Source organism: Salarias fasciatus, chromosome 19 (assembly GCF_902148845.1).
Source record: "Salarias fasciatus chromosome 19, fSalaFa1.1, whole genome shotgun sequence".
In the NCBI taxonomy this organism is placed as follows: domain Eukaryota; kingdom Metazoa; phylum Chordata; class Actinopteri; order Blenniiformes; family Blenniidae; genus Salarias; species Salarias fasciatus.
The window spans coordinates 19,925,371-19,951,009 of record NC_043763.1 but is presented as its reverse complement, the minus strand read 5'-3'; the positions used below and the strand labels follow the sequence as shown (position 1 = coordinate 19,951,009).

Here is a 25,639-nt window from a genome sequence, read left to right as displayed (position 1 = left end):
AAATCCTATTATTGTTGCAAGTACTGCTACTTGTGAAATGAAACTATTAATCAAACAAATTCAAATGTAAAAAATAGGGAATTAATCATTGAAACTCTAAAAGAAGTGAAAGTATGGAGAGCAAAGAGATTCAACATCCTACATTTACCCATTATGTTTGTGAGATGCGGTTGACAGTCATATTGCGGCGCTCCAGGGAGCTGACAGGGGTCAGATGCCTTGCTCAGGGATCCACAGTGGTGGCCTCTCAGCTGTGGGATTCAAACCTGCAAACTTTCAATCCCCACTGTGCTTCTCTAACCTGTAGACTACCACTGTCCTCTCCCTTCGTCTCTTCTGAACGCTCCAAGCTTTGCTTTATAACCCAGCTCCCGCGCCCCCACTAGAGTCTGATACAGTGACTGAATTCCTGTGCATGACTCTCCAGATCTGTGTCCAGTCTCTTGATCCCTTCTCCCGCCATGCCTGAATAAGATCCTGAAGTGCTTAACCTTCTCCAGAAGGTCACAGAGATCTCTTTATTATGAGGTCAAATTGTGTCCCAAAGAACCAGAGGACATGATCCTGTGTGCTTCATGAACATGCAGAAGTCACAGCAAACCTGGACAAAACTGCAGAAACAGATACATTTTTGTCCATTGAAGGGACAGTGACATAAAGTAAAGCAGCTTTCTGGTGCAGGGTGAAAAGAGCAAGATGAAAAATGAGGAATAAAACATTCATTCATCGTTACAGCATTTCCAGCAGGTGAAAAGAAGATCCAACTCCGGCGTTCAGCAGCTGTGATCACTTTCTGTCTTTATTCTCAGATTGCGTTAAATTTTACAGAATGACTGAAAACTGTTGAGATTTCCTGAATTCAGAGCTAAAGATTCACAATGTGGACGCAACGCCTTCACACCATCACGTTCACACATCCCTGTGATTTTACAAAAAATGAATATAAAACACGGTATTTTTAATTTTCAGTGTGTAAAGGCTGACCCCGATGCTAAACTAAAACATCCTCAAGCTCAAAGTGTCCATAAGCATACATACGCATACGTAGAGCGAGCCACTCAGATCTCCCTTTGAAACAGGCAGCTCGCTCTTTGTTGACACAGAGTTGCGTCACCGCTGTCCCCTCGTCTGGGACTGCAGACCAAAAATTGATTTAGTTTTTTTTTTCTCCCCCCCCCCCCCCCCTTCCAGCACGCTTCAGGTTTGCTTATAGCTTGCCACCATATCCGCTCGCTGAAACAGTGACACAAAGCTTCCAGGAACTGGCTGACGGGGCTGTGAATGCCTCCGACCTTGGCGCCGTCAGGAGCCAGTGCTCAACCAGCTGAGTTAAAACCCGAGAATGTGTCGTAGGCAGGCGGTCAGGCAAAGAGACGTGTTTATCTGGAGTTTTCTGATTGACTGTGCCAATAAATTTCTCATTAGCAGGCCCATTGCCTGACCAATGATCTCACGTCAGATGAATGCAGCGTTTTGAGAAGAGAGGCTGGGGAAAGGACGGCCAATTCAACAGCCAGGAAAATAAGCAGCTGAAACCAAAATGCAGCTTCTTCTTCTTTAGACATGGATTTCAATTGAATGTGCGGCTTTCTGACTTTTTAACTGAACCTTTCTGATACTTCTCGTTGTGACACTTCTGTCATCTTGCCATATTTATCTATATAAATCACTTCAATTAGGACATTTTATACTCTAATGGTTAAAAAATGCTCCACATTCTGTTTGATAATTGAATTTGCAATCATCAGTTTCTGATATTTGTGTTGGAGTATTTCGAGCAGACATCCGCTCTGTTAGCTCAGATAATCTCAGGGCCTCATTATGTATGTATGAGGATTCATCGCGGCATTACTCTCCGCTAATCTGTGTGTTAGTCTTTTCTCAACGCGTTAGTCTGACAGTGTGTTTCTACCCAGTTTAACCTGTGAGCTGCTGATTAAATATGCCATCATGGTGAGAGATTTATGTTTGTGGCAATCATTTTAAGAAGCTACATTCACGTTCATGACATGAATTCAGACATTTTTGATCAACATGGCTTCATTTCGATGTTTGATTTTCTCCAAGTAATTTCTGCGTTACATTAAGGTCATTTTAACCTCATTAGACGGTCATTAAGCTTGTTGAGTTGGCTGTTTTCCATTGAAACTGCCATGCTTACCGTCTTGTAGGGTTTTAATACAATATACCAAAAAGAAAAAAAACTAAATGGAAAAAATCTTTAGATTTGACCAAGAAGAAGAAGTTCATTTACAGTGTGTCACATAAATCTCTAGATACTTAAACAAAGAAATTAAATTCTGAACCATTTCCGTTCCCCCGGATCTCTTACATAATTATAAAAACCTATTAAAACAAAAAAAGTTCAACTTCGGAGCGTATCAAACATTTTTTGTCGTGCATTTATCACAGCAGCGTTTTGAGGCGAGGATGCAGAATGAGTGACGACTCCAGTCAAAGACGGTGATTGTCTCCCAACATCTTAAAGCTCTGTCATCCACATGGCTGCGAGTCTGAAGGAGTGGGGCTATCGGAGGCGGATAAGTCTCCGAGCTGGAGGCCATATCCATCACAGGTCTGTCGCGGGGCTTATGATGAGGAGACTGACACCAGATGAAGTGGTGCCATAAGACAATAAACCGCATCCCATGACTGACCAGCAGCGGCTGAGAAATGGATGTAAATAAAAGAGGGAAAATATGACAGGGCGTTTCCCCCACAGTGTGAACGTGGCGCCGAGTGGGAATAGGTCATTATTTTGTGTACGGATTTCTCCATGTGGAAGCCGAAGATCCATCATGCGCATGCAGAGAGAGAAGGAGGGATTGCACACTTAAGTTAAACGACTAAGTCAACTGAAAATCTTCCGTTGCTTTTTCCGTGCAACTTTTTTGTTTTTCAAATTTTTTGGCGTTTGGGTTTCGTTGAGACACAGAGATACATTTTAACTTGACGCACTTTGGGCGAGACGTTCAGAGCTAATATGTTTTTCTCCTCCACCGTCGTCACAGAGCGGCCCCCTGAGCCCCGTGCAGAGGTGAGAGGCAGAGGCCTGACAGGTGGTGACTTTTATGCTTCGGCTGTCGCTAAATGAAATGTGTCAGGAGAAGGTCAGGGAGGAGCTGCCTGCCAGCGGCCTGAACCAAGACGCCGGCTTCAGCGGTGTTGCGCATGCAAAGACACTGCAGCAACGTGGTAACTTCAAAATTAAAGTTAACAGCATAGTCGAGACCAGGGATGTCCTTGTTTTTTCATATGAGCACCGTGCAACAGAAATTCAATAGTCACAGGAGTTATGTGCAGTCAAAATTCATCGTTCATTGTTACTCTGAGGAAATTTGGCAAAAAAAATAAAAAAAGGTTTCTTTAAAATGTTTACAATTTGCTCGGTGGTTTATCGGCCCAGATCGGAGCCTCTTGCGGGCTGGTTTCAGCCCATGAGCCTGATGTTTGACACCCCTGGTTTAGACAGAGGAGCCCATCTCCTCTGTCAGAGTGAAGACAGACCCTGAAACATCAGATAGACGTCTGAAGGTTCCACTTACACTCTGACCAACAACCTGATGTAGCTTTAAGACATAAAACTCCTGCCTTTGATTTATTTTCCATTAATTTTTCCAGAACTCAACACTTCATCAGTTCAATTTTGCAGTGTTGCAATTGATTTCAACAGAAGAGAGGAGGACAAACAAACACACACAACTACACACACACACACACAGTCTGTTGGCTTTCAGGCCATCATAAGCCTTTGTTCTGCTCCGATTCTCACTATTTGTACCTATAGCCATTAGATAAACCTTCATCCCTGCGGACAGTGTGTGGTTTCATTCTCCGGGCTGCGTCAGCCTCACACTAAGGCCCTTTCTGCACGGTGGAGGCTGCCTCTGTAATTCTCTCATTGTTTGCTTTTCACTCTCTTGGTGATCCGGCAGCTTTCCCTCTCCTGCTCTGCTTCGGCTTTCCAAGCCTGCAGCAGCATCTAGTTCACGTGCAATTGATGGGACCAGATGTTTATGTTAGGTATGTGTCCGCCAAACAGAATGCTTCCAATTTAAATACTCTTTGTGGTTATATTAGCAGCAGGAGTAGTAGGGTAGTGATAGAGCGATATAGGTTCTTTCTTCCTGACCTGGGGGAAATTTACTTTTCAAGATACGATAGGTAAAGACAATACCACAAAGTTAAAAAACAAAAGAGAGATTAGTCAAATAAATTAAAGGTAAGATAGTATCTTGAAAGTAAGATATTAAAAGATAACGAACAAATGTGTTTTTTGGCAAAAAAAAAAACAAAAAAACACCACATACTAAAATAGTGCAGTAGTTTTGGATATTGGTGACATACCGTCCTGAAAACTGCAGCCGTCCTCCCGGCAGAGCACATGACCTAGAAAAGCAGCTATAGGGTTCCATCTAAACCAGGGGTGTTAAACATAAGGCCTGTGAGCCAAAATCGTCCCGCAAGTGGCCCCAAGCAGGCAGGCCTGCCAAACCTCCAAGTGGAATGGAAATATTTCATATAAAACATCTTTTTTTTTTTTTCAACAAATTTGTTTGGTGGTCACAGCCACAACACTGAGATATTAGCATGAAACCGATTTGGAAAGTATTGTTTTGTTGTTATCATCACTGCATGAATAAATGTACTTGGAGGCGCTCATGGACCACCCCGGACTGCTCTTGTTACCTTTTTGGCGTAATCAATGTATCCTGCTTGCATAGTACGAAATTCTAAGTAGAGTCCATGTTTTACCTCATTTCACAGCCCAGTATTCGCTGGAAATAACACTAAGATAAATGAGGAAAATCTACGTGAATGCTGTTAATTTTTGATGTTGTTGAGTCTCATGACATTTTGTGAAACCTGTCTTCCTCTCACGATATCAGAAGTTCTACGCAGATCAAAATGCTTGCATTGATCGTTTGGATTCATTCAGGATATCAATGCGCAGCGTTCGCTCTGTTCCACGCCTGGATTTGAATATTTGAAAATATCCGGTCAGTGTGTGAGGGAGAAACATGCCAGGTCCACATGACGGGGACCGGGGTCCGGGGGTCTTATCGGGGGGGGGGGGGGGCTCACAGGTAATCGCTGGGCGTTCGTGGGTCCGGCCAGCTGGTCACAAGTGAGCAGACTGGCAGGCAATCAGAGCAATCGGCGGCGTGACAGAGAGTCTATTTTCTCCTTCACTGGTCTTTATATCTGTCCTGCTGTGTGCTAGATCATTCCTATTGATCGCCCACCCCACCCCCACCAAACACCCCCCCTGCCCCAACCGCCCGCACCAAGTGCCTGCCATAAACCTGCACAGCAGCCCCAACTTTAATCCACTGCTGGTGTTTGTGATGGGATGGCTCTCTGGGTGGCGGGGTGGCAGCAGACAGAAGATAAAGGCTAATGTCATTATATTGTTGTCGGCTCTTTTTACTCCCCCCCCCTGGTCGCGGCAGATAGTTGAGGCAGGACGGGCCGATGCGACCCGGTTTGTCTCCGTTTAATGCAAGGCGGGAATGAGCCGCGTTAATACACTGTTGATAAGTGGAGGATAATGTGTTTGTTGACCTTCACCTTGCTGGTGTGCCTTGGATGTTGTTTGTGTAATCTTTGCCCCTCGCCGTTCCGCCACGCATAAATCTGAGGACGGGAGAGGAGTGGGGAGAAAAGAAGCAAGGGAGCAAGAAATAAAGACTGCAGCGGTGTGGGTGCAGCCGGCGTTCTTGGGTAGGTGGGGAAAAACAGCCATGCATCACGCCGGACAGGTCATTTGAACAGTGCAATGCTGCGTCTGAGTGTTCCTGAGATTAGGGAGGCTAATAATTTCTCAGGGCCATGCTTTATGTTAATGTGACAGGCCTCGCGGTATATTTCTGCTGAGGCACTGTCTTTGTGCCTCTTAATTTTTTTTAATGGAACTGTTGTGTTTGTATCAAGCGCCACCGCCGGAGATTTTGACCAGCCCCCCCCGAATTAACTTGTTTTTAAAGCCCCGTGATTGTTTTTCACCAACAAAACCAAGGACATCCCTGACGTGCGATCCTCATTCAAAAAAAACCAGCCGCTGAAAAATACTGCGTTTTGACCGCTCGTAGTCATTTTAAAAGGAATGGAGTTTGTTTGCTGAGCTGTCAGCCCGGCGTCATTCAGTCTAATGAACGATTCACTCATCAGGTTCAATTAAAGTTCTGTCAGCTGATTGAAGGAAGATGCACTCTGATCTAAATTTGAGTGCGTCTAAACAATTTCCTGACCTAATGAAGACAGCTGTCACGAAGGGTTTTTGTGGTGTTCTGGGTGTAAACAGGAGTTTAGTGTAAAAGTAACGATTAAAATAAGCTTAAATGGCCTGTGAGCAAAAGAAAAAGAAAGCAGCTCTGCAGTCGATCACCTGTTTGAATGTACAAAAAAAGTGAAAAATAACAAGCTCACCAAAGCTTCAAAAATTGTAACTGAGGCTGACTTTACAGGGCATTTCTAAAAGTAAAAGGTTTTTGCATTTTTGTTTCATCTGGCATTAAGTTACAAACCACCAGATGACATTTCTGATCAAGACAGAAGAACGCCGTCGAAACATGTCAAAGGGATGTTGTAAAAACCTTGTTTCCTGTAAAAGAAGCTGAAATTTTTGTGAACAAACTAGTAATTATTAAACGACATGATTCGGTTACAAATATCATCACAGCAAGGGTTCCCTGATGTGCTGGAGGAAAAAAGCTCATTAAATGTTTTTTCCATTGCTGTTTTGAAAAACCAGAAACCCCCTTCAAAACTTCCTCCTCCTCCTCCTCCTTTGTTCCTGTTGTGGGACATCGTCCTCTGATTGGACGATGCATCTGATTGGCTCAGCTCCGCCCACCGGCTGGGGATATTTAACCAGCTTCAGCAGACTACCTGTGGGTGACTGTTGGTGTGTGTGTTCTCTGTGCGTGTTTGCATTACTGAGTCTGGCTTGTGGATGTGACTCTGTGTATCTTTTGTGTGGCGTTAGTTGTGAAACTTGATCCAGCAGCTGAGCACAACTGCCAGCTCCTGTGATTTTTAGTTAATTATTCCTTCTATTTGTGGCCTTTTTTTCTCCCTGTCGTTTTCCAAATCTGCTGGTTTTAATTGTTCCAGGCCACCGCTGACCTGCGACACCGCCAGTCTTTGGTTTGCCTTTTTGGCTCGTAGCCTTTTTGCTTTATTTACCTGGCCTGCCTCATTAGCCGGCAGGTACTGTTTTTGTTGTATGATATCCTGTAAAGCTGCAAATGCCATTGAATGAAACACGAGGCATGACAGATATAAAAGTTTCTTTATTTTCCCAGGTAAAACAAGTAAAGATTTTTGGAGATGGTGTGAACTATGCAAGATAGTTTTGAGATTTCAGTCAGCAGAAGCTGGCTGGATCAGTTTTTTTGGCCATTTCTGATCACTTTACAATGACACTGAACCAAACTTTCAATCAGGGGTGATGTTGAAGAGAAAAGGTGTTTCCTTGAGCATCTATCAAATCTTACGTGAGAGTTAAATTGAGTAATGTAAAGCTTTTTCATCGATCAAAAAGCCTTGTATGTGCCCATAAACATGCACTGCGACATATGGGCATATTCATATGCAGGGCAATGCTCAACTTTAGAGCTGCTTTTGTGGAGTGACTTCAACCACTCTGTTGACCGAAGCAAAATGTGATGATGCAACATCTTGCAATGGTGTTGAGCAAGTTATTTCTTTCATAGATTCTCATATTGCCAAATTCCATACACATTTTAACAAACATTTGGATTTCCATGCGACGAGATGACGAAAAACAAAACTGCCAAGAGAGAAAAAGATGAGTTTGCCGGCGCTTCCCAAACAGTTTGCAACACGTCTGGTTTCCTGTCCGCTCCATAATGGAGAGCAGGGTGATCGCCGCTTTCATGTCACCCCTGTGATATTCAGCCTCCCCATTTTATGCCCTGAAGTGGAATATCACTCAAAGGCATTTCTGGCCGCAGCCCAGCGAAGTCGACTTTTTAAAATTCCCATCACCTCAGGAGTCAGAGCGGATTAACAGTCGGAGTCATGTCACAGGGAATGGAAAGATCACACGTGCACACGAGGAATAATAAAAATCACACCCCCCGAAGAAGGCTGCATGATTGGCATTATTTGTGTTATTAGATGAGAAACAAATCCATCTGGATGACGCCATGATATTCCTCTCAGCACATGATGGAACATTAGAGCGCAGTGTTTTGTGAGTTTGTGCTCGAGAGAGGAGAGAGGCTGCCCACTGGAAGCAGGTGCCCTGGGTGTCAGGGTGGAGTCGGTCCGCTAATAAACTGTAAATGCACATATGAGTTACAGTTGGGGAGAGAACGAATGCTTCAGCCCGTCAAGAACAAAGTGTTTCCGCGCGCAGTTTATCAGCAGCCCGGAATAAGAATGGGAGCTACCCCCGAAGTTAGCTTCTGATAACTGTGCAGCAGTAAAGCATTGTAGGAAACTTGAGAGTCTTGGCAGGCTCAAACTTTTTTCTTTTTCTTTTTTTTTTTTTCCTTTTTTATCGAGCGCCGGCACTGAGTGTGTGCACAGACTTCCACCGGGCTTAAATTAGAAAAACCCCGACGAAGCAAACAGAGCTCATATAAGAGATAACGCAGTGTTTGTCATTTGAAATTAAATATTGTCATGAGAGATTTGACACTTCTGTTATGTTAAAGTTTGCACCTGCCAGTCAGTGTGAATACAGCATGGTCCGTCGATCCAGCCCAGACCCGCCTGTCAGCTGGAAAAAGTCCCATGTCCGGAGGAACGGTTAATAGAGAATCCCTACTATACACACTGCTCCTGCAGAGGCATGGAATACACACTAAATAAATAAATAAATAAATAAATAGTTCCCCTTAAATGTAGTAAGTTTGAACATGATCTATGATTCCACTGGAAGTGTTGATAGATTCGGTCGACCTATCAGTGCTCAGACAGTTATTCATGATACAAATTGTTTTGTCTCCCAAACACATTTTTTTTTTTTTTTTGTCACCAGTTCAAATGAAAATATTCTTCTGTGGATTCTGTGGACTCTGCAGCACCTCGGTTGAACTGTGTTCAGTGAAGCGGTGGTTTTGTGGCCTTAATGGGGCCGAAAACAACCTTTTTGATAAATGGCCACTTTCCTACTCTGCTCGGCTGTTTTTGAGATACCAAACCCATAAAGTTATTCACTTTCAGTTCTTTTAAAGGATCCTATAATTCTTCCCCTCTTGTATCTTCCCATGTTGCTGCACTGTTTGAATTATTACCAGAAATCTCTTTTGCTGGTTCCTTGAATGTCTAGATTTTAGGCTGCTATTTTTTATTCTGTCATCAGAAAGCAAACAGTGATTAAAAATAAATAAATCCAAACAAATAGGCATGCATGTCATGTCACCTCTTCAATTTAAACAATGTTTTTCACAAATCTGGCTGATCCCAATAGAGTGTAGTGCAGAAGAAAAACCACATGATAAAACAATCACCTATTAAGAAAAACCCTGTGGACCTAATCCAGCATTTCCAATGTCCTAAAAGAAGTTTCATGATTCTGGTTTATTTCTCTACAATGGGATGAATTTATCTTGTAATAAAAGTAGTAAAGAATATATGAATTTGTGTTTGCTGGATTGACTGATTTGGGTTTGGAGTTTTAGTGTCCTAGAAAAATGTAAAGCATTTCATAGACTCATGGTGTATTTGCAGAAAAGATCACTCAAATTAAATTTTTCAAATTAGAGACGTGGCAAGTTGTTGGTGAGAAAAAAAAGGCAGAGAACTTGCGAGTCATTGAAGGGTTAATTTGCTTCTCATTCTTTAGTTGCTCACAGAGCACAGATTATCTGTCCACATATAATCTGTCTTTGTCTTTCCCCTCTGTGTGTTCCTTCTGTCACCAGCCGCACTTTCATTTACATTCCCCCCTCACAATGAACACACTCTGCCTTTCGCAGCGGTGTCCTCCAGCTCTCCCTCTTTCCTTTTTTTTTTTTTTTCCCCCCCAACTGTCTCTGTCAATATTTACAGCAGCCTGCTATTTCTATCTTGCCATTTGCAGCCACATTCCCTTATCCTCCACAACAGTCACCTTTCCTTTGCCTCGGCCGTATCTCTCAGCGAGTCCCAGGCACCCTCACCCCTCCAGCCTCCTACATCCCACCTCACCCCACCCTCGCGCTCTCTCATCCCGTGGCTGCTCTGGGATCCAGATCATTGCTTATTGAAAGGCGTGTGTGGCTGGATCGAGAATACATCGAAGGGTCCATGCTCAACCGGGCAAAACCAAAACCAAACCATGGGAATTTTCTGTCCTTGCTGCCGGAGTCCTTTGCCCGAACGGAGACTTACATCTTCAGGAAATGCAACTGAAAGAGAAGCATGCTGAGGAGGACAGAGAGCGGTCCAGTGGATGTGTATCGCTCTGTTCCACGGCCGAGACTACCTTGCAAGTTGACAGTGGAAGGGTGTCCGTCTCGAGTTTCCTCTCTTTTGTAGAGAACCTTCGGATGTCTTTCTCAGAAAGCAGAAAGAGGGTGATGGACGGAGAGATGGAGTGAGTACAAGAGATGCAGCCAGCGAGCTGGCAGATGACAGCACCAGCCATGCACGGAGGAGGCTGCAAGAGATTCCCCCTCATCCTGGCTCTTTGCAGGCCATGTGACGTGTTCCAGGATTAGATTAACTGTTTTCACCAGTGACCTTCTTTCGATTGATTGCATCCATTCAGTGGCGTGATGTGTGTAAATAGTTTGGTGATGTCTTCTTAGTTTCCTGGAGTTTTCTCAGTCATGGGACTGCTGATTTGTGGAGCTCGGTTTCACTTTGTTACCACTTAAACTGTTGGGACCATCATGTGTCGCGGTGGTACTTCACCCTCGCGGGATCCTGTGAGACGGAGTTCCTGTCAGCCTCCTGGACTACACATTCTCTATCAGACTGCCTGGATGTGCTGGCTCGTACTGGGCTGTATCGCTACGTCCCGTTCGGGCCGGCTGGAGAACTCAGTGAGCGCCATTCGACCTAAAGTGGTGGCGGTCTCACGTTCGGTCTCAGAGCAGCAACGCCTGCATGTGACCAGGCACCGCTCCTTTTCCCCCGTCTCCATATATCGGTCTCCAGCATCACTCAAGGGTGGCCACGGTGAGTGGAACGATACTGTTTGACCAGACTTTGACATTAAAAACAGCAGCACTTGTCCCCAGTACATCTGAAGACAATAAATATTCATGTCGCCCTTTATTATAGTGAAACATGAAATCACTGGCAAAGCAATTTGTATTTAACTCATATTCAGGATTCCAAATTAATTTACAAATCCTTCGTATTAGCTGTCTAATCTGACTTTTACCGTTACAGGTGTTTTGATTCATAATGAACTTCTCTTTGGCTTACAGAGGTTACATTATAAAGTCAGAATCAGTTGTGAGTCAAGTAACTTAACAAAAAAATCATCATTTTCCAAGTTTATGTTAAACAAAATGTGACTTCACAATTGTTCCAAATACTGTGAACAATACTGCTTAATAATAGCTTTCACTCAGCCAGTACTTTTGGTTTTTTTGCCTTAAAAGAAGCTGATATTTGTCTGTGAATGAAGTGTCAGAATGTGTAAAACATCTTTTTTTGTCAACCACTTGTTCAGCAGACATTAGCAGACAGCTGCCCTCCCACTAGTTTCCTGTGCACTATATTATAATACAAGCTGGTGTTACTTCCTGCATGGCTGCAATTTCTGTTTGGTGCGAGTTTAATTAGCTTCAACAACGGCATGACCAAAACTAGCTGTTAATGATTCAACCTCACAGTGAGTAAATCAATTGGCAGTACAGTATTTAAAGATGGGCTTTTTGTCACAGCAACAATAACTGTGTGCCAAGTGAATGAAATAACATTTACAATTTTTAAATTCATATTTAATTCATATTGGGTGAATTACCATGAAGCCATCTGATGGAGGTATAATAAAGTTAACACTAGGGGTGCATGTAAAAGTTAAAAGTTTGGGTCCCAACACAGACCCCTGTGGAACTCCAGGTCTAAAGATGAATGACGACATAATGTTGCTTAGTTCTTTATAGGACATTATAAAGGATTCTTGAAAGTTTCCTTTAAGTGTAACTTTCAACTTCATTTTAATTTAGCAATTTTTTTAAATTGGTAAAATCAAATAATCAACATTATGGACATAAAATGAAACCAGTTTTAATCTTTTTTCATTGCTGAAAAATAGAATAGGCTTATATTGCTTGCATGAAAGGCATGCTATTGAATAGTACAGCCCAACTTTGTAAAGTGGTTTTTGCAAAACAAACAAAGATATTGTATATTGAATTTGTTTTATGCATGATGATATAAACTGACACATAAGTTGCCCATCTGTGCTTCTTTACAGTCGAGGAGATGACAAGTTCTGGAGCATAAATCAAGTCACATTTAAACAGTTTTTTTTCCCCATGCTGACTGCAAAACCTAAAATATCTTCCTCTCAGAGGTGAAGGTTGGTTTGGCTGAGTATTTATAGTTTGTCCCTCAGTTGAAATGCCCAGGTTGTGACTCCATTTGAATTTGCACTCCATGACGTGGTGGGTGGGTGTGAGCGTTGGAAGCGAGACGGGCTGAAGGCTGCTCCGTCTGCCCGGAGCTGGAACAAACCCAGACCCCCATTAACTGATTCAGCCTGTGCACCCGTGTGACAGGGAAGACTCTCCACCGACAGGCTTTCTTGCTACTGATACTTCCAAATGTGGGACCCACCTTGGAGTGGATGAGGATCATTATCCCAAATTGGATATTCAAGCCCTGGGATCCAATCCAAGATTCATGAGACTGAGTAGCCTCTCAGTTTCAGTGCAAAATCAGAAAAAGTATGTTTCCGCTTGTCAGATTTAGACAATTTAAAACAAAAACCTGATCTCATTTATGCTGTTAGTGAGACTTATTTGTGGAAGCAGACATTGATAAAGAAAGTATTGGTCTGATTCCAAAAAAACTGCGCTGTGGTTCAGCAGTCATTGCTGGCAGTACGTGTGTGAGCACGGCGGCATTGGGCGACAAAGCTTTTCGTCAGAGATAAACCAGAATGTTTCCTTTCTTATGTGCATTTCTGGATGTGCATGTAAACCACAGGTATGAAGAAGTTAAACTGGTGAGCAAACACTGGAAACACTGCTTATAGATGGGAGAAACGCTTCTACTGTGCATGTGCACCAAGGCGATGGCAAATAGTTGTTGTGCACATGCATGAATAGACGGACAATAACAAACATGGCGTCGTCCAGAGTGGCATGATTCCCAGTCCATACTCTGGTTTTACAGTCCTTATTGGTTGTTTTATAGCTGATAGCAGTCCGACTCTGTTCTCTGTCCATAGAAGTGTCTGGGTTCTCACCATTGTTAATATTTATTGCATTTATTTCATTCAATCAAAAGCCTCTCTTGCTTGACTGATGTTTGATTTTCACACTGAAGAGTTGTTGTTGTCTCTAATGAAGAACAGCTCTGTTACTATTTCACTAAACCCATGTTTACCGGAGGAGGAGCTTCATTCTCAAGTAATCAAACATATCCAAGTGAAAGTAACATTAACTTTAATTAGCAGTAAATAAATCCAGCTGGTCAATGCAGTTTACGCACATCTCTTCAAAACCGACCAACATCAGACCTGAAACCTTCCTGACGTGGAAAGAGGCTCATGCAGCCGTGTGTGCTTCAGTCAAACAGCGCAGAGACGTGAACGGATCTCCATATTCTGTTTGGTTTTTGGGGCACAGTGCACAGAATTAGCACATTGTATTAAGAGATGAATAAACAGTTTTTGAGCCCTCTCCAGGGGAAGGCAGTGTTTTCGCCGGGGCCCTAATTTGCACGGGCTAAAGCAGCTTGGGTAGTGAGGCAAGTGAGGCTGTTCTGAGCTCTGGCAACAAAGCGCCATTATGACTGGCATTATCTCCCTCAGCTCAGGATTGTATCATCCGCCTGGGCCTGTTCATTAGCATTAGCTATCCGATGAGTGTGTGTGTGTGTGTGTGCGGGTCAGATAGTGTTTTTGTGCATTTGTGTGTGAGTGAATCGGTTGCCAGGCTGGATGGAATCATGGGAGATGCCGTGATAATGGAGTGCATTGACGAACAGCCTCACTCTGTCCGTTCAGACCATCAAATGGGCTTATTGTGTCAATTAGTGTTGGCAGTGTCAAAGATTTCACAATGAAGATTTTGTTTGTTTTTGAAATTCAGCAAATCACTCATATGGGTGTATTCATCACGTTAAATTTATAAAATCAGTCAGAAGGTTCAAATGTCGGTGCATTTAATCCCAATTTGTTCTTGAAGTGGTTGGCGCATTTAAACCTCAGATTGTCAGAATTCCTGGTTAACTTGCAGTTTGCTTTCTTCACTTTCAGCTGGGACAACGTACATTTTTGGCAAAGGAGGAGGCCTCATTACGTACAACTGGCCAGCTAACGAGAGACCGAGCACCAGGACGGACCGGCTGACCGTGGGCTTCAGCACCTCGCTGAAAGATGGCATCCTGGTCCGAATCGACAGCGCGACCGGTTTGGGAGACTACCTCATGCTGCATATAGTGAGTTTTTCTGCTCTCTCTGCTGCTCTCGTCTTTCTTTTGGTAATGTACGGGGTTTGTAAAACTTTGTTGTGTTTTTATCGAATAATGTGAAATAACGAGCAGGATTCTCGGTCAGTGTGGAACAGTACTCACAGACATCGGATTGGTTATAGGGAGTCCAACTGAAGATACACACTGCAAAAACCTCAATGTTTCAGTTATCAGTACATTTATAGACTGTGATCTATTCTTTGATTCTGTTGGTTCCACATGAAATCAGACATGCAGCCTTTAAAATACTTTTCAAAATGTGTGACGCATGAAATCTGATCAAATAACCAATTATCTCAATCATTCTTTAAAGGGGCTGTATCATGCTTTTTTAGCTAGTCCAAACCGTAGAAATGGCATTAACATGGCAATAGTTTATTTTTGGCGCTAAGGAAAAGTCATTTTGTGTGAAATAAAAGATTTTCTGGGGCTAATTCTGAAACCCGGAAGAGAAAACGCTCTGCTTCACTGAAAATCCCGCCTCTCCCCCTGTGGACTTTGACTGACAGCGTACTTCAATCAATCAGTGCTTCAAAACAAATATGCTGGCTAGCTTTAGCTCTTTAGCTCTAGCTTCTCTACACGGAAATACACACGAAAACATCTTTTCCTGTTAGAAACTCACCAAGCGCAGACCCTTCAGACCCTTCAGATTCTTGCTCTTGCTTGACTGTTGCTTTCAGACGATGGTTAAAGTTTATCTCCGTAATCAGAGTTAGAAAAAAGCAGCAACGCTGATTGCCGAGGGCCTGCGGGAGGGGGGCTCAGGGGAGCCATCTTCACCGTGTGACGTGAACGTGGGAAAACAGAGCGTTTTCACGGGTGCGGGAGGGGCTGCCTCTCTGAGCAGCACAACAAGGAGGAAAGCTCAAACACGCAGGCACGAAGGAAAAAAATGCTTTGGGGGTGTTTTTGGTGAGTACATAGTCATATAACAAGGTTAAAACATACAAAAAGTGAATTTTGCATGATACAGGCCATTTAAATACTCCCGAACCAAATATAAAGGATCAAATGCATCCATCCTGATTCCGTAAAGCTTACAGCCATTTAGTTCACTCTTTCTATTAAATGAGTGCTTCCTGTTTGCATATATTGTGAAGTAATCTGTTACAATTCAACCCTCTGGTCAGTACCATGATGCACATTATTAATCACTCCCATAGAGTTTATATTCCTCCATTGTTTGTACTGCTTAATCCAGTAAGGGGTCATGGGGTCGATCCAGTTCCTAAAGGCAGGAAGGCAGGAAATTCACTCCTATAGACAATATCAATTTATTACACGATCAAAAAACACAGAATAGATTTGAACTAGGTTCTTGCTGAGGCGACGGTGCTAACCACTTCACCACTGTGCCATCCACAGAAAGTAAGGAAAAAATGCAGATTCTGCTTTGATATATTTGTTGCAGAAAGCAATGAAAGAGTGCCTTCTTATTGTATTGTTCAGTAAGATTGACTTGTTCAGTGCTCATATGTTAATGCCTGATGTGATAATGTTGGAACCTTCATGTCATTTCCAGAAATTGGAGGTTGAGATAATTTATAAAAACTGTTTTGGTTGTCCGTTTACACGACAACAGAAACAGGGGAAACCCACGCGTTCTAATGGCTGTTTTCTAATTCTAGCAACAAGGGAAAATCGGAGTGACGTTCAACATCGGTACGGTGGACATCAGCGTGCTTGAGAGCAGCACCCCAGTGAATGATGGGAAGTATCACGTGGTCCGATTCACCAGGAACGGTGGGAATGCAACACTGCAGGTGGACAACTGGTCCATCAATGAGCACTTCCCAACAGGTACAGAGCCAAAGACTGGCTGCTTTTTTATAACGCTGCATGGAGACATGAGGAGAGCCGTGAACGTCACCGGGCAGCATCCGCTTCACAGGAGATATTCTCTGAGGAACCCGAGTCCTCAAACAGTCTGGAGTAATGCAGACATGTGCAAACAGCTGCTTTAACATTTCCTTTCCAATCTTTGAACTCTGTGGACCTCTGTTGGTCACCTGGAGAAACTACAACATGTGCAGAGCTGATACCAACACAGATGGTTATAGTGGTCAAAGAAACACTGGACACACTGAAGACAGGTTGAATATTTGTTTTTCATAATAAAACTGAAAATCAGATGAGCTTTATGGCATTTTATGTAAATGCAGAAAAAAATACAAGTTTAAAATGTGATAAATGTCTTATCTGGTAACAGATCGGAGATGTTATTCTTGTATTTCCATGATCATCAACTAGAATACATCATGTTTTAAAGTATGTCAACAACTTTAATGCAAGTCTTTGGTGTAACAGGCGCAGTGGTTGCAGGCTGTATATAAAGACTTAAGAAGCATTAAATACATCAGTTAGTGATTGCCACTCCAACAGTCATGAGAAAAATCTATTCACGCATGATTCGAAGGTCCAGTATTCGATATTCGCATCCATGAAAGTTCTCTGGTGCAACTCGGAGAGTACTACGAGGGGTACGTGCACGTTAACAACGTAGCCTGCAAATACACAATACAGCTCGATCGATGACTTTTTAATATTAGTGACAAACATAAGGCAGCCTGTACACTGTGATCTTTCAAAATATCAAGAGACGCAATGAAAAATAATCGGTACAACACCAGCTACTTAATCGCCAGAGACACTTGGAAGTTAAACTGCTGAATCAGGCTTTATGGCATTTAATAAGTGCTTTTATTGGTGCTCATTGCTGGCTAAAGGTTAGTGCTTGTCTTAAAAAAAAAAGTAGTTTCTGTGCATCCTTGGTTTTCAGTTTGGCTAGACTCAGCAATCCTGATTCAACGTGATGGAGAAGTCTCATCATTTCCTGTGAGGGAGGACTGAACGGAGGTCACCAGATTACCAGAAATATGTGCTCCAGTTGGATTGCCATCGAATAATTTTGCAACCCACAGATTCAGATTTAAAAAAAAAGAGAAAATGTGTAAAAAAAAAAAAAAAATTGGTGATACAAAATAAGAACTGCCAAAAGTATCCACTAGCTCAAGACACCAAATCTGTGAAAACTTCACAAGGCGTCTCAGTGCTGAGCGTGCTCATTTTCCAGTGATGCTTCAGATCTGTACGGAAAATCAGATTTACTTCACTGGTAGTTTGCATCAAAAATGTTTCTTCTCGGCGTGAGGGAACATTTTTCAGCTCGCATCCTTTCGGTACATTAGAGGAAGCGCTCCAGTGTGAATGAAAGGGGAAAGTGTAATAATCCCGATCCTCCACATCTCACTCTTTTTACACAAGTGGTGTTTAGAAACAGCGCAGCTTGGCAGAGGATGAGTGCTTTCGTTTGTGCAGCCTCTTCCAGCCTCCAAACTCCACACTTGTTTCACACTTAGAGAGGTGGCCAAGGACAGCATGACTTCATGCAACCTGTAAGGGGGGGAAAAGAAAAAAAAAGTGGCAACAGCAAGAGGACAGGAAGGGAACATGGCTGAAAGGCTACAGACGTGACGCGTTTAAATTAACCGAACAGTAACAGCGATGTAGTGCTGCATTCAGCTAAAGATGTTCTCCAGAAAATATCTCCTGCCGTATAAAAGCACATGCTGTCCAGTGATCAAATATTTGGTCTGAACCCTTTTGAGTAGTGATTGTTTGATGTCATTTCCCATGATGCATCTCTCCTTACAATAACCAAATGCTCAGAAGTTTTGAGAAAAGTCGGGCTCATCTTTTTTTTTGGTTTTGAATTAAAAATGTAAATATGTCTCTCACTTCCAGGAAGTGTGCACATGACATTGTGATCATCATGATCAGCATCCAGGAGTGAAACACAGACACGGCAAACAGGAGGAAGAGAGATGACTAAACCTCGAAATTAGAACCACGCTAGATCAGTAATAAGATCAGAACGTTTCGGTGCGAGTGCGATCTGGTTGAAATTACGGTTTAGAGATAAATCTTACATATATTTTTTCTTCCAACCATCTGAAAGTCAGGCTCCTGCTAAATGTCTCAAGATGTCAGAGTTCAGAAAGGAATGGATACTGGTCATGAAAAGCACTTCAGGGTGTGATTTTAGATAAGAACTGAGTCATTTAGCGAAATAAATCGGAGTACGAATTGCTTTAATCGGGGACAATGCAAATCAATCAATGAGCGAGGAGAAGACAAAGGTCTTATTTACGCTGTCACTGTCATGTGACCCAAATCAGATTCTTTTTTATTTTGTGGCTCAGATCGGATCTGCTTTTGGACGATTTCATTGGGGAAAATCCGATACAGGCCTCAGATGTGTGGCCGATTGTATTTCTTTAACAGCGCGTCTCGGACGTCACGAAATCTGCGACAAAGTAGTTTATTTTGATAGTGAACATGCGAGGAATCGATGAGAAGCGTGGAAGATATCCAACAAGAGGAAAACCCGGCACACTGGTCAGCTGAGGAAGTCACAGGAATCCTCAGTCTTCGTGGAGAGCAGGAAATAAACGAAGCAATTCTCATCCTTTTCCTTCGCCTCTGCCTGAAAATCCTGGCAGCGTTTAACAAACTTCTCTTTCACCATGACATTAGCATCAAAAGTTCAAAAGTAGCTGTGTTTCTGATGTTGTAGGCAAATGTAATCGTGGGAATCAGTCATGGCCTACTTGATAAAATATGTGTGGCTATATGATCAAAAAATAGCAATTACACAGCAAATCTTACTTAATACACACACAATAGAATAACAGAAGAACAAGACACTGACAGTGATGTACTGTCATATGAATGTTCACATTTGTGCACACTTTCTTAAAACATTTTTTTTGGAAAATGAGTTATTTAGTGTTTTCTAAATGAAAACCAAACAAAAAGAGCCCCAGTAACGTACCGCATTAAAACGACTGTAACCTTCAGCTAAAACCATTCTAACCTTTTCTAAATACTGGAGGGGAGCGTGTTATTTCCTTCATGTGATATGACCATGATGATCAATAAATGTCCTCATAAATGTCTTCTTAAACTTTAAAGGGAACAGCGACGAACGCTTACAAATGGCCAATAAGAAAATCCCTTTCAAATATACCCGACCAGTTGAAGAATGGCTGCAGGAGAAAGGTAATTTAAGATAAATGCATTTCTCTCTCTACTCACTGCTCATATGTTTTTGAAGCTGCTGCACGTTCTTGTTTCTGTTCACAGGATTTTTTTTTTGTAAATTTAGAGACTTAAAACCAATGAAAACTATGCTTTTTCTTGTTTTCTCTTTACCACTGTTATGCAAAGCTTTGTGTTTTATACAAAAAACAAAAACAGTTGGAGAGCTGCGACGTTCATCAAAGCTCATTGACTCAACTGTTGTTATTATCAGAACCCTGTAACAACACTGGGCTTGTATTTACTGAAAAAAGAACCTTGTTGCTCCTGATGTAACACAGATCAGAGATCCGGGGGAGATTTATTGGTAATCTACCATTTTTATTATAACCAAAATGCTTCGAAAATATTTAGATCACATGTCTTGGCATGATTTCTGATCCTGCATTAAACCCATTATCAGTCAAGCTTAATTCTCTTGCCTGTATATAATTCCTTCTATAGTAGTACATTAGGACTGCCTTGTACGCTGCTTTTCACGTCTTATCTTAAAAGTGATTTCCGAATATCCTCCTCTCAGGACGACAGCTCACGATTTTCAACACCCAAGCGACGGTGACCATCGGCGGCAGCGACCGCGGGCGGCCGTATCAGGGTCAGCTGTCGGGCCTGTACTACAACGGCCTCAAAGTGCTGAACATGGCGGTGGAGGGGAACCCCAACATCCGGATCAACGGCAGCGTGAGGCTGGTCGGAGACGTGCCCGGCGCGGGCGGCTCGGCCAGGTCCACCGCCATGCCCCCGGAGATGTCCACCACCTTCATCGAGACCACCACCATGATGTCCACCACCACCACGAGGAAGCACAGGTCCTCCTCGACTGTGCAGGTATGGGTTTACAGTCAGCTTACGTCTTCACTGCCCTGGATTGGTAAAATACTGCCGTAATAATGATGTATATAAATGAATGAATGATAAATCATAGAGGTGGAGGCTCAGTCCCGGTCAGAAATAGAGCGCGGAGCAGTGACTCAGCCTCTGTTCCTGGTTGAATTCGGTGCGTTTGGAACATTTTATTAAAGGCAGTGAGCCTGGCAGGGTGATTCCAGAGATCTGACAGACGCGGCCCTGGAACAAAGTGTCACGCGGTGCGATTTCAGTTCAAGATCGAGACTGTTTGCCGCATCAGGAACGTTTCATAACCTCCAGGATGTTGACAGAATCGACAGGTCGCTGGTCTGACGGTTGCTGCCGGACTGCATGTGTCCGGCCTCAGAGGGAGACGCCGCTCGTCTGACCTCCGCGGGCAGAGCGCCAGTAAAAAGCCTCTGTCGTCCAAAAGCAATATGGGAACCAAACAACAGTTTGTCGGCGGACATGTGTGTTCAACATAAGGCCTCTTTGGATCTTGGAACGATTAAACTTTGCATGTGAAAAAAAAAAGAACAGAGATAAAAATAAATAAATAAAAAATAACATGCCGTTCCTAACAAGGTTCTTTAATCGTTGGCACCTAATCCGAGACATCTGGTTCAGATTGAACAGCTTTTACGACGGGAATACTCACTCTGCCTTGTGGCTGTTCTCTTAAATTATGGAAGTAAATACAAAACCATCAACAGCATTTGTCATTTGGTTGTCAGTGTTATTTTAATTACTGAGGAATGTCCAGAGAGCTTTTCCACCCACTGGTGAAAACCGAAGGTTCCTACATTCATAACAGTGATACGTTTTATTAAAAAGTGTCCAAGGTGGCCGTATTAGAATCAGAAAGATCAGTTTTCCTGTGGGTTTTAAAAGCTTAGTGTCTGAATATGTTGGATGTTGGGGTCAAAGGGCGTCGCAGTGCTGGTGGGTGAGGTGACGGAGGCCTTCAGAGGTCAGCGGGAGAACTGAACAGAACTGAAAGCCAGAGGTTTTAACTGTCGTTAAGTGATGGATGGACGGGTGGTGTTCCGGTGAAGAGCCGGACGCGGCTCTCTAAACCAGCTGGAGTTCATGGAGGGATTTGATGGACGAGCGGTAGCGTTGCGGAGGCGGGTGGATGACACCCAGACTGTTAGAGAAGAGCCTCGATGAACCCGGTGAACCGGCCCAGGTATGTGTTGGATACTTCAGTAAATAGTTTAATGGATTCCAGTCAGTTGAGAAAGACGGAGCGATGTCAAAGGCTGCACGCAGATGGAGGAGGAGGAGGAGGAGGAGGAGGGCGAAGGGGGGCATCTGGAATCAGATGGAATCGGCAGGTCATAGGTGGTTTTGACTGTTTCTGATGGAGATAGAAACCAGATCGAAACTGCTCTGTTATTTTGAGATATTTTAAAGAATTTCTCTCTGGGATTAATAAAGTATTTCCATTCTTTTCCATTCTGTTGTTGGAGGGATGACGGTGTTTCTCAGATTCTCACAGGCTCTCTCATCTGAATGGGAATATAGATGGTGGCTGTTGTCAGAATAGAGAAAGAGGAGAGGCGTGATTTCTCTCGAGCTGGCGAGTGGATCCTTTAGATTGCAGGATGGGATCCCACGTGTCAGCAGGTGGAAGCTTCTGATGAATGGACAGGAGGAGAGAAGGAGGAAGAACAGCTGAGGAGCGTCCGATCTCCCCACGTTCACCCCCTCACTCCTCTCAACTGTCTCCTCTTGTGTTTGTGCTCCTCCTCCGTCCTCCCCGCCCGCGGACGCCACTTCCGACGGACCGACGTTCCGCCCAAGAAGCATACATCGGATGACATCGGGTCGTCTGCGGAGTGTTCGAGTGACGACGAAGACCTGGAGGAGTGTGAAAATGTCCATGCAGGTGGGCTAGGTTAGTTTGCATTTGCTTGCTTTCTTTGTGCTCTCACTCATTGGCACCAGAGGATGGAGGCATCCTCAGAGCATCACAGCCCCATGGTTAGACAAAGTGTAACTTCATTCAGACTAATGAAATACTGAAATTAATCCAAAGAAAAAAGGAAGAAAAAAAAAAATCAAGTTCAAATTGAAAGCTGTGGAACTCGTAAGAGGTCGTAGCTGCTGAGCTGAGGAAGAAAACGATATCATGAGCTACACTTGCACATGGGGTTCTCCAACGTGGTTAACATGGTCACCAGTGGGCATACAAATGGCGTCTGCTGAGAGAAATAACCCGGGTTTAGAACACGCTGTCACCACCGAGCTGCATTTGTATGGCGGTGGACCATGTTCTCTGCACTGATGCTGCAAAAACAATCCCATCCTGTTGGAGTCCATCGCTCCTGCCATCCACTGCTCTACTGATTTTCGACTTGTCAAACGACACATTTTGACCAGTTTTTGTTTTTGACATTTGTCTCCAGCTCCATCGAGTGTTGTCCAGACCACAATGGCACTTTCTCTTTTCTTTCTGTCTCCATTCGTGTCTTTGGAGATTTAGATGCTTGCGTTGATACTCGTGATAGAGAACAGATATCATTGAATTTCTGTGTACAGGTTTCTTTTCTTTTCTTTTTTTCCCCTTTCTTTTTTGGGTCATACTTTTGCTTTTAGGTGTATTTGTTATTCTGTCTTTTTTTGTATTTAAATATTCCCAAAAACATTTAAAAAAAAAAAAAATCTAAAATGTGATAACTTCAGAGAATCAGTTTGAAAGAATTTGGGAATTTCCATTGAAATTTACTCAGATTTAACCACATATAAATTTTTGTGGGGAACAGCAGTCATATTTTAGATAATGGTACAGTATATTAACCCTCATTTTTAGTGGCATAACAGATTATTTAAATAGTTTTGTCATGTTTATAGCACTTTGAATTTCCTTTAAATGCAACATGCCAGACATCAATTATAGACATTAGATTGAAACTATAACAGGCATATTAAACCAAAAGAGAAAGAGTTTCGTTACCTTAAACGAGACAAATCATGTAATTCAGTTTGTCTGAGTGTGACAGGGTCCAGTCCCACGCCACTCTTTGGATGCATGACTGACGAGTGTCATTCTGCTGATCACCACCACTACATTCACCCATTTGGAAGGTCATTCCCAAATTTTTTCAAAGCCCATGTGAAATACTGTGGTGTTAAAAAAACGGGTTCAAAAACCCTGTGCTGTGTAGCCTGAGATCCACGGGGATTTGTGAAGAAAGACAAAGACAGGGCCCCAGTCATCCAGTCATGTGTTTACACAGAAATTCACACCATTCTAACCCAACATCATGTTAACAGCTGCATGCTTTGATTTGAAATTTTGGTTATTTTTCTTTTCTGTTCCTTTTTTTTATATATATATATTTCTTTGAGGTCAATGCTTTTTTTAATTTACTTATATATATATATTTTTTAATCTTTATTTGTTTATTTATTTTCTCTAATTTTGTTACCAAAGATTTCATCCCCGTCTACTCGCCAATTGTCCAAAAATGCATTCTTGTATTTTGGCCTCATCCTCAGTGTGGCATGATGTTTTGGTGGGTGATAAATGTTTCCATAAATTTTCTGGGGTACCATGTGGCTTCGTACCCTGCAGCTTTAAAAAAAAAAAAAAAAAAAATTCCGATTCCTTTTTTCTGACGCAAAAACAAAGGCAAAAAAAAATCTACCTTTTCTTGCCATCAACATTTTTTTTTTTTTTGTATTAAAGAAGTAGTTTCCATAATCAGTCATACTTTAATCATCTGTAGCATGTAGCATTAGCGCTCGTCGGAGTTAAATCCTGAGCAGTTAAATCAACACCGCCGGTCCAGATGTTGTTCCAGTTCCTGTTCTTGGATGAGGAATCTTTCACCTCCTCTTCATATTTTGGCAGAATATACTGTCATTTTAAAGTCTTTCTTCTAACATGGCTGACGTCACGTGACGCTCGCTGCTTTGTATCGGCGAGCTTTCACCAGCGCGAGTACCGATGCATCGCTGTTCGAAAAATATAGCATCTTTATATCGATGGCATGAAAAGGCTTTCTTTTGCCATAAAACCAATGTTTTCCACATGACCATTTCTCTTAAGCGATCACTGGCACCATCTCTTTCACTCCGTCCGTGTGATCATTTCTTGGCATGCTTCTCGACTCACCCACGCTCTCGCATTTAGACTAACTTGGTTGTTGTGTCTGCATCCGTGCTTGAGTTGTAAAGCCATTTTTGCGGTCGCAGCGTCATCAAAATGTCGTGTATCTGGAGCCCACACTGTCTGCAGTGCGGCGTTTGTCTCATCTGGTTTGTCCAGAGAAGTTATCAAGTGATTCTGTTCTCTGTTTTTTTTTTTTTTTCTTTCCACCCAGTTTATTTCATAAGATGGCAAATTAAACAGATTCTGATCATTTTACTGAGTGAACTTGTCACAAGGTTCTGTAAAACTGTAGAATTCTAATCACACCGCAAAATATTGATCCAGCACAAATATTACAGTCATTACAGGACCTGGAAAATAGATTGTACAACTTTTATCATCATAAATTCAACAAATTATAAAGAAAATCTCTTAAAAGTAATGTTAATTGCTAGTTGGTCGATTATTATTTACTGTTTCTTGGCAATACAGATTACACAGTTGGAAAGCCTGTTTCGTTCCCTTTATCATGAGCAACAATTATTTTGTACATTAGACCCATCAAAATTCTAGAAATACTTTTTTGCGTATAAGGAAAATAAACAGGGCTTCTCTATTTCCCTATTTCACCCCAGCCTCATTGCCTTCTTCTTTGCTAGAGGAATAAAAATAAAACATGGAATAAAAATCCCTCTACATTTTCTAAGCTGCATCAAATGTTTGTAATTTTACATCTGCCTCATTGTGTGCAGCTAAGTTTTAACTGATAATTTTAAATGAGGTTTAACAGCAGAATGTGATAATACATTGCTTTTTTAGTTTTATGACTCATCATAATAAAGTTTTGTCACTTTCAACCTTCAGCTCGATTAATTTTTTTAAATTTAGAAGTTATATATTATTGTATTTTCTACGTTTCTTGGGAAGTTTCTGCTGCCACGGCAAACAAAGCTCTACTTTCAGATGAAGATA

At 42.5% G+C, this 25,639-nt stretch overlaps 1 protein-coding gene across 8 annotated transcripts in view; it reads left to right on the top strand.

Annotated features, from left to right (window-relative positions):
• Nucleotides 1–25,639, top strand: part of nrxn3a (neurexin 3a) — a 143,719-nt gene that overhangs the window by 110,764 nt on the left and 7,316 nt on the right. For 4 of the 8 annotated variants that reach the window (XM_030117643.1, XM_030117638.1, XM_030117644.1 and 1 more), the window contains 5 exons: nucleotides 14,402–14,583; nucleotides 16,248–16,419; nucleotides 19,594–19,680; nucleotides 20,240–20,547; nucleotides 22,375–22,468. In XM_030117643.1, the coding sequence (XP_029973503.1) occupies nucleotides 14,402–14,583; nucleotides 16,248–16,419; nucleotides 19,594–19,680; nucleotides 20,240–20,547; nucleotides 22,375–22,468 (843 nt within the window). The remainder of the gene's footprint in view (nucleotides 1–14,401; nucleotides 14,584–16,247; nucleotides 16,420–19,593; nucleotides 19,681–20,239; nucleotides 20,548–22,374; nucleotides 22,469–25,639) is intronic. The other 4 variants (XM_030117641.1, XM_030117646.1, XM_030117642.1 and 1 more) reach the window with 3 other exon arrangements.